General features: G+C 34.2%; 1 protein-coding gene and 1 non-coding gene across 2 annotated transcripts; one reads left to right on the forward strand and one right to left on the reverse strand.

Moving 5' to 3' along the window:
• Positions 1-1,014: 1,014 nt before the first annotated feature.
• LOC133310844 (uncharacterized) lies at positions 1,015-8,956 on the reverse strand. The gene is made up of 4 exons (XM_061511846.1): positions 8,797-8,956; positions 7,363-8,628; positions 1,147-1,340; positions 1,015-1,071 (listed from the first exon to the last, which is right to left on the reverse strand). The coding sequence occupies exons 1-4, from the start codon at positions 8,954-8,956 to the stop codon at positions 1,015-1,017; spliced, it is 1,677 nt and encodes a 558-aa protein (XP_061367830.1).
• A 37-nt stretch (positions 8,957-8,993) lies between these two features.
• LOC133310845 (small nucleolar RNA R71) lies at positions 8,994-9,100 on the forward strand. The gene has a single exon (XR_009751497.1). It is a non-coding gene; the product is annotated as a small nucleolar RNA R71 (small nucleolar RNA).
• Positions 9,101-9,794: the final 694 nt, after the last annotated feature.

Below are 9,794 nucleotides of genomic sequence, written 5' to 3' on the forward strand. Positions count from 1 at the left end.
TTAAAAAGGCGAATGAACTTTTTCTTTTATCCATATACTATTTTTCTTACGCTATTCTTAACGTCTTAAAAATATTTTCCTTATGTATGTATTGCCACGTGAAATTCTTAAATCCAATTATTGTAATATGTATGGTCACATACCTGCGCAGGCTTCTTGATTATTTTACCTACATCTATTCTTTACATATTTGTACTTAACAGAAATGATCTATCCAAATATGATCACAAGGACCATTTTGAACAAAAACATATGGACAACATGAAGACTGTAATTCGGATAAATCTAGGGAATAGTCCGACATCTTTTTACAATACCTGATATATAGATAATTCAGACAAATAATATATCTATATTCTCATACTTAAAATTCATCTATGAGTTCATACAGAATCTGGCTCTATGCCAATACAAATATGCATACAGAAACTAATATCCAACATATACAAATATAAATAAGACTACACATGCCTCTCAAAATGGATATCAAATATAAACATGCATGACCACTACTCATGCCTCTCAAAATGGATATCAAATATAAACATGCATGACCACTACTCATGCCTTAAAACAAATATACACATATAGCTAAGCATAAAATCTAGCTCTATCTCTAGTCACTTTGCACATGCTTCTTGCCTTGAGATGACTGATCAACAGTTGCTGGAGTACCTAAAATGTAAGTCCCCAAACAAAGTGAGATTTCCACTATCTCAGTAAACTTAGGGCTTATGGAGAAGTCTCCACCCATGAGTTCACTTCCTGCAAAGAAGATTAGATACATAGTATAGTATACATCATACAAGCATAACTAAAATCAGACCACTAGTATATGCAGATATCTCTAAGGACCTATGTCTCTCTAGAGCAACCGGAGCCAACCGTTAATAGGAGTACTCATGGCTATATCTGATCTGTTCATTGTCCAAGAACTAACATATATACTCATATACATATATTTATCTCATATCACATCACATCATATTATCACATATATCAATGTAACTACACTTAGTATCCAACATCATAAACACAAACACACAGATATACCACTATGATCATTATATCCTGGTAAAACAAACAAAGAGGAAGAATCCTCTTAAACCAAGAGCTTACCTCTTGAAGCTTCTATAGCAAACTTACTTGAAACGCAAGTAACTTGGTCAAATCCTCAGAACTCTTATTAGGAATTACTGTATCTCCTAATTCACACCTGTTATCCAAATATATATCAGATTTTACTTTCACACATCCAAATGTATCACAAGACGTATATCTTGTCAATTCCACATTCATTCTTGACAATTCACGCTCATACCACAGGTCAAACCTAAACCCTAATAATTGACATTCTTTCACATAATGTTAAACTTATATCCAAATACAATCAATTCGAGATTTAACTCCTTAAACCCACTTGAAACCTACTTCAATTAAGTTTCTAGGCTTAATTATTAGTAACTTCAATTCCAAATCACTTAATCCTTATATGGCCGAACCCTAATTAACACACATTTCCTAAGCTTTTACTACATCATTCTATGTTCCATTTAATCTTTCATCATGTATCACAAACACACACTTAACTTAGACTTTGAATTCATTAGTCAAATGACTCTTTAAGTGTCAAACTACTTTTATACCTTTAAACACTCAACTCAACCACTCCATTACACTTTATTACACACCAAAGACACTTAGCATCTTCCATATAAATCAAACACATTTTTAACCCTATTAACCTATAATGGCCAAAATGCATAGGTTAGGATTTTATAACCTTTTCACATTCAAACTTTGATCACAAGCTCTCAAGGTGTATGATTTTAGGGATTTTGATCACAAGCTCACTTGCTATCTTTTTCATGTTGAAAGATTTTTGAAATAGTGATTAAATCACCAAGCTCTCTCACATTCTTTCCACTATGAAGCTCTCGGCCAAGAAGAAGAAAACTTGCTTAAAATAAAACACCTAAGAAGGAACCGAACTATATGATTTAAAGTAGCTTAATGTCCAAGTTTTCTTGCTTTTTTACTTTAACAACATCTTTAGCATTTCATTGGCTATCAAATATTCATGTTCACTTTCAATTTATAACAATACATGAAACAACAAGCAAAATGGCGTGGAATGCATCCAAGAGGAGAGAAAACCAACCTATGCTTGGAAAAAATATCATAAAGCCACCAATTTTGACTTTTCAAATACTTATTCAACTTAATTCTTATTGAGTATGACTTTAACCTTTAAATAAATTTCATGGGCTGATTTAACATGAGAAATGGCATGGAGAAGAGAGAATAAACAAAAGAGAACCAACTTGCATTAACAAATATAACAAAGCACACAAAAATTAACTTTTCAAAGGTTTATTTTACTTAATTTCTATTGGTTGTTATTTATTCTTTACTCACATGAAACTATGAGCAACCAATCATAAAAGAAAGGAATCATGCATATGATATAGCAAAGAAAGAAAAACAACCAACTTTGACCAAGAATTAAGCTTAGTTAACAAGTTTTTACTTATTTTGACTTATAACTTTTAATTAAATTCCTATTGGTTCTAATTTAATTAATCTTTGACTTAATTATTTTAATTTTTTTACATATCATCCATTTAAATTAAGACCACTTATAACCCATAAAATTTAGCAAACAATTTAACTAGATTGACAAAATTCAATTCAGACCTAGTTTTGTCAAATTACCAAAATAACACTATCTCTGCTAAATTGATATCTATGTCTCTCAATATAACTTATACTCTTACTTAGGTCTTAATTGACTTATTAGTATGAAGTGTATCATCATATTAATTATCATGATAATTTCATGATTTAACTATCATAATTCTCTTAACAGTCACTTAATTCTCACATTATCTCACTTTAACCTTTATTTAACACATCTTAGTGATGAGGGTTGTTATACGGATCGTAGAGGGGAAGTAAAGGAATGAGATGGGAGCCCATCCCCTAATAAAGAGTTTAAATAGATTAGAAAATGAAGGGAGACATGGGTACATTGGCCATCTATTTTTGCCAATGGTCGTTAAAAGTTTTATTTTTAAGTGTCATTAGTTTGATCTTCAAATAATAAATACATCAAAATTGTCCTTCAATGTTAATTTTTTACATCAATTTGATTGGTTACTTTTTTACATTAAGTTGGTTCTCCAAAAGGATTAATTTGATGAATGTTATTGTTGCTACTCACGGCAAGTGCACCGATCGTACAAGTAATATATGATTAAGTAAGAGATCGTTCCCACGAGGATTACGGTTCAAGCACTAATTCACTATCGCAAACTTAGTTGGACAATCGAAAGTGTATTTGGAAACAGGATTTGAATTGCAAAATTAAAATATTAAATATTAAAGCTAATTACTTGCAAGAATTAAAGACAAGAAATTAAAGATGTGATTTAACTAATAAAATAAAAACGTAGCTAGGGGTTCGATTTCATTTAATCTCCTTATTACGTTTGAATTCCTTCTTAATGTTAATTGTCCTTAGTATCAATCTAATCAATTCTTTCGCATGTTATTAGAGCTCAATCCCTTGTTACTCTAAAACCTTTACAATATTGGAAGAACTCTAGTTCCCCGGTTATTCCCCAAGCATGCAAGCATTAAATTCAAGAATCTTAAAGATTACGCAAACCCTATGTCTATCCCTAGAATCATAACATTTACGATGAAGTTATCAGATATGGATCACACACCAACATTCCTATTGTCATGCATTCACCGATGATCATTATATAAGATTCAAGCCTATATAAAGCATTAAAAACAGATAACTTCATTCATGATATAAAAGGGAAATTAACACAGCGAATTGTTCAAAACATAATAAATCGACTAAAATCCATCTAACCCTAACTACTTAAGGAACTAGCCAGACATAGCAAAGTCAAGAACAAAAGAAACTATAAAGCTCCCTCAAACTCCATAGGTGATTGGTGAATCTTCAATATCTCCAGTGAACACTTGACGTTGATCCGTCTCCGCTGCTCACGAACATGAATCTGATGTTTCTCCGCGTTTCTTCAGCCTCCAAGCACCCAAGAGTTGTTTAGCAATGTAAAAGTTATGTATTTCTGGTCCCCAATGGTGTTTAAATAGGTCAAGAGTTCGTATTGCAGTAGAAAACTTGAATGGGCCTAAGTTGGACTTGTCTGGGCGCTTAAGCTTGTGAATGGGGGCTTAAGCTCCCACTTCTAACAACTTGATAAGATCTTCAATCTTATTGTTTTCACCTTGATTCATCTTCTTTTCTGATTTGATCTCTCTTTATCTAAATCTTCATATTTGAATCATTTGTTATCAAATCCCTTTAAAAATAACAAATATATTAATTAGTTCCAACAATCAGATAATGTTCATGATTATCATTTTAAAACCCCAATTTTTGACTTGTTCAACTAGATAATTCATATTATTTTAGTCCATTAAACAAGATAAACTAAAGGTTTATCAAACAATTCCCAGATTTGAACATTGATGTCCTCAGCAATTAATTAGAATAAAACTATGGGAAAGTTTGGAGACGGCTAGTCATGCTTGATGAATAACAGGCAGAAAACTGATCAATAATGAGATATCAAAGTATCCAGACTTATTAAAAATCAATGACACATCAATTTCAAGCAAACAGTCATAATTCACCAGTCATAAAATCATAACATTCGTTCTCAAAAGAAAGAGTAGTACAATTTAATTTCCACAACACCCTCTCACTGGATTTTTATTTATTCACTCACATTCAGTGTTTAAGGGTATGTGTTTCACTCTTACTTCACTAAATTAACACTACCATAAGCTTGTTTATATTCTCACTCTCCACAGTCTTACTAGTATACAAAGTCAATCAAGAGGTCTTTGTTAAGGTTGTAACGTGGCTTAGGTAAAAGGAAAAGAATCATCTTGGTAAGTGGCTTAAGATAACTGATCAAAATTCAACTTCAAAGAGGAACTAGTTTAACTGTTCAACATATAGTAAACAGATTTCTCTTATTTTCCTCCTCTTTTCTTCTTCCACTTATTCATATAATATAAGTATTTTATTTCTTTTCCTTCTTCCTTTTGTTTTTCTTTTTCTGTTTTTGTACAGATAAACAGTTCAACCTTTTTCTTTTCATTTCCTTTTTCCACCACTTTGTGGCAATTTCCCTCTTTTCACCTTTTTCTCCCATACACTTAGAGTTTGATTTTCTCTTTTTGTTTCAATCCTATCCAGTTCCTCATTTAATTTTGAAAATTAATCAGTTCAGGTGAGGATGTGTATGGAATGGCTATTCATAATGTACTGTCAATGAACAAACAGGCCTCGGCTCAAAAGGGCTTAATCTAAGAATAAACCTTCAGGGTGGCTATTCGGCTATCTAACTTTTAAAAAGAACTGCCTCTATCATTTCAACAATTGTATACTACAGACCATTTCAAAGAGAAACAAAACAAGTTCTAGAGTGATTCAACAGTAAAGTTTACACCACAAAAAAAAATTCTGTTTAGGCTCAAAAGCTTACGGCTAAGGATGTGAGACTTATTTTTTCACTCTCTCTTTGATTACTCTAGTTATTCTTCTCTTATTCCAGTGAACTATGAAGCATGCTTGACTGACGCTCATTTATGTACGAAAATAAAATTTATTTACATCATTATACTCTTGATATCAAGTATCAACCAATTTCATGTAATTATTCATTATGCATCCATATCAAGCACAATGGAAAATCTCTTAAGATCCACTAATTATTTATTGACTAAGATGGAAGGGGTCTTAATAATAATTAAAAAAAAAACTTAAATATTAAACTAACTAATATATATGAAGACCTTAAAATAAACAAATACTAAATCAAAATAATATATTTAAAATCATATAATATGAAAATAATATCGAGAAACTCCCCTGAAAAACTGCATTTGTAATTTGGATATTTCTGTGTACTCCGTGTAATCAAGAGTTTCTTCTTCCGACCATGTGAAGTTTATGGTCTGATGAATTGCATGGTACCCATCCCAGATTTAAATCTTGCTGTCCTCAGCAATAAACTTAAATCTAAAAGAATCCTAAGCAAGAAATGAGAAAAATTTGATATTGTACTCTGCACACATGTCACAGATAAAGAAACTACGTCAGCATGTCATATCAAAAAAAAAATCATAGTCACGTCAAGATCAGTCTCAATATACATCTAATATCAACATGAACTAAAATCAACAAAAGAAAAAAAATCTAAACATTGAGACAATGGTCAATCCTCATCAATTTCAGTAGTGGGTGCAATATCATTTCTATCAGCATCCTGTGTAGTGTCTGCAACCATATCAGCATTAGTATTCGAGTATCCAACATGTTTGCAAAGTTAGTGCAATTTCCACATAACAATTCCCAGATTTATATTCAGATGCATCTGAAAATAATAATGAGTATATGGAACTGAAATACTTTAACAATATGCATAATGTCAAAGATGAGCGCGCTTAAGCGCAGTGATTCGCGCTTAAGCGCGCTGAGGCAGTGAGAAATGGGATAAAATTTTATTTAGCGCGCTTAAGCGCGATTCAGAGAGCTTAAGCGTGTTAGGGCCGAGAGAAATTTCACTTTTTTTGGGGGCTTAAGCCTCCTTTAAGGGCTTAAGCTCTCAATACTTAGAAAATTTTCTCCATATTTTCCTATTCCTTGCATTCATCTCTACTGTGTATTCTTCCACCTCAATAATTCTGCTCAATATCATACACAAAACATATAAATGAATAAGAGTTGCGTACCTGTGTATGCTTTAATCCCACTTACACCTGAAAGTCCATCTCAACAGAATTTGATCATTAACCTCAATGTTTTTATTTTTTTTGATTTTTATGATATGACTAAAATAAACTATACTAAGAATAATTAAAATAAGCTAAACTAAAATTAAATTACTAAATACTAAAATGTTGGAAAATAAAAATATAGTTGGGTTGCCTCCCACAAGCGCTTGTTTTACGTCACGAGCCTGACGTACCTCTTTTACGTTCATGGTGGTTCAAAGCATGGGCTTGGTGATGACCAAGCTCTATCATTCAGAAATGGTGTCCTCCCATAGTACTCTTGTGCATATGAGTGAGATGAAGTAGGCTCAATAGCTTTGAATTTTGTGTTTACGTGTTTTCCCTTGCTCCTGAGCTTCTCCATTTTAACCTTTGGCTTACTTTCTTGAGAAGAATTCTCTTTGTGCTCTTCTTCTCCTTTCTTTTCACTAATATAGTAGACTTGATCTTCCGGTTGAATTATAGGTGAGGGAACTTCTTTATCAAAGAACTTGAAAATTGCTTGCTCCCCGTCTACCCGTAAGATCAACTCGCCTTTCGATACATCAATCAGCGCTCCTGAGGTTGCCAAGAAAGGTCTTTCGAAGATCATAGGAATAGTAGAATTTTTCTCTATATCAAGGATGACAAAATCAACAGGAATGATGAATTTGTCAACCTTTACCAGTATGTCCTCAATAATGCCATAAGCTTGCTTTGTAGAGCGGTCAGCCAGTTGAACTATTGTCTTGGTTGGCCTTACTTCAGTGATCCCCAGTTTCTTCATCATAAATAGTGGCATCACGTTGATGCTGGCACCGAGATCACATAGAACATTTTTCACTTCCATATTGCCTATGTTGCATGGAATGCTGAATCTTCCTGGATCTTTAAGCTTTGGAGGCAACTTTTTCTGGATAATGGCACTACATTCCTCTGTCAGCGTCACTGTCTCACATTCTTGTAGCTTACGCTTTCGTGATAGAAGATCTTTCATGAACTTTGCGTAATTGGGCATGTTCTCCAAGGCTTCAGTAAACGGGATATTGATTTGCAGCTTCTTGAAAATGTCAAGGAACTTGGAATACTGCTGCTTTTTGATTTCCTCTCTGAACCTCTGCGGATATGGAATCTTTGCATAAGGTGAGAGCTCCAATGGCTTTTCTTGCCTTTCTTGAGCTTTCTTTTTCTCCCATTTGAACTCTTTCTTTTCAGGAACAGTTTTCTCTGCAGCAGATTCTTTGGCAACTTCCTTTTCTTTTTCCTTTACAGTTGCAAGTTCATCATCTTTCTTTTTCTCAACTAAAGGCTTTACCACAGGTTCAATGGCTTTCTCACTCATAGTAGTAATCGCATTGCAGTGTTCCCTACTTGGATTTGGAATAGTGTTACCTGGAAAAGTTCCTTGAACTCTTTCAGTGAACTGCTTTGATAGCTGGCCAATCTGAGTTTCAAGATTCCGGATAGAAGCTTCTTGATTCCGGAATGAGGCCCTTGTCTCTTGCATAAAGGCTGAAGTGTCCTCTCTGAAATTATTGGAACTTTGAATGTAGTCTGATGTGGTCTTGGATAGTTGTGCAAAGGCCTTTTCCCATTCTGATTGTTGTGGAGGTTGTTGTTGCACTGGCATAGGAGGATTCAGCTGATGGTTCGAACTGTAACTAAATCCTGGGTGTTGATTTTGATTTTTATTTCTCCACCCTTGATTCTGATTATTGCCGTATTGGTTCCTCCCTGGATTATATGGAGCTTTTTGATCATGCCAAATTCCATTAACATCTGCAGTTTCGGGTGCCTTGCAGTCATCAGTAGCATGAGCACCTGCACAAATATCACAAACAATAGAAGAAGTATTAACAGAAGCTACTGGAGTATTAACAGAAGAAACTTGAAAATCAGAAAATTGCTTTGTGAGAGCATCTAGTTGTTGTTGTTGTTTCTTATTAAACTGTAGAATCTGATCATTCTGGGCCAGGATAGCATCATAGCCATCAAGCTTCATAATCCCCGCTCTTCTCTGTGGTACGGGAGCATTATCATACTCCTGAGAGGCTAAAGACTCTAATAATTCCAAGGCTTCCTCTGGAGTTTTTGTTTTCAAGGACCCTCCTGATGCAGCATTCACCAATGTTCTTGTGTTGGGCTTCATCCCTTGGAAGAAAGTTCTCGCTTGTTCCCAGGCTTCAATGCCATGTTGGGGACACTTCCTGAGTAGTCCTTTGAATCTTTCCCATGCTTCATATAGAGATTCACTTTCTTTTTGTTCAAAAGAAGTGATATCCGCCTTGAGCTTTGCCATTTTCGAAGAAGAGAAAAATTTGTCCAAAAATTTGGTTGCCAAGTCGTCCCAGTGAGTGATGCTTCCTTGAGGTAACGATTGCAACCATCCTCTTGCTTCGTCTTTAAGTGAACATGGGAACAACCTGAGCAAAATAGCATCCCGAGACACCCCATTCATCTTCAAGGTATCACAATATAACAAGAAGTTTTCCAGATGGATGTAAGGGTCTTCCGTGCTTCCTCCGGCAAATTGGTCTTTCTGAATTAATTGTAAAAGTGCCGGCTTGAGTTCGAAGTTGTTAGCATCCACGTTTGGTCTAACAATACTCGCCGTCTGTGGAACTCGAGCAGGAGTCATGTAATCTCCCAACGTTCTCGGAGGTGGTGGAGGTGCATTGTTGTCTCCCATTGCTTCTTCTCTTGGTTCTGTTGAGCTTGAAGCTTCTTTCTCTTGATGTCTTCTTTCTTTAGCAAGTTTTCTGTTTCTTTTTGTTGTTTTCTCTATCTCCGGGTCGAATTGCAAGGAAACGGTGTCAACGGTACCTCGCATAAACAAGAAAAATAGATTATATAAAATAAGAAAATAAAACTGAATTTAAATAACAGAAAATTAAATAACAGAAAATAAGGTCCAATCTAAAGAATTAATAGCTACTATTAATGTTGAAATAGGAAACAGGATTTGAATTGCAAAATTAAAATATTAA

The sequence above is a fragment of the Gastrolobium bilobum genome, unplaced genomic scaffold (genome assembly GCF_033153095.1).
Source record: "Gastrolobium bilobum isolate Gb01-03AN ecotype WA unplaced genomic scaffold, APGP_CSIRO_Gbil_v1 utg305720, whole genome shotgun sequence".
Taxonomy (NCBI): domain Eukaryota; kingdom Viridiplantae; phylum Streptophyta; class Magnoliopsida; order Fabales; family Fabaceae; genus Gastrolobium; species Gastrolobium bilobum.

Coding starts and splice junctions, on each gene's coding strand:
- LOC133310844 (XM_061511846.1), bottom strand. CDS start 8,956: ATGAAGCCCAACACAAGAACATTGGTGAATGCTGCATCAGGAGGGTCC. Junction 1,341..7,362: donor GCTGATTGATGTATCGAAAG/GCGAGTTGATCT, acceptor GTCAATTATTAG/GGTTTAGGTTTGACCTGTGG. Junction 1,072..1,146: donor CCAAGTTACTTGCGTTTCAA/GTAAGTTTGCTA, acceptor TTGTTTTACCAG/GATATAATGATCATAGTGGT.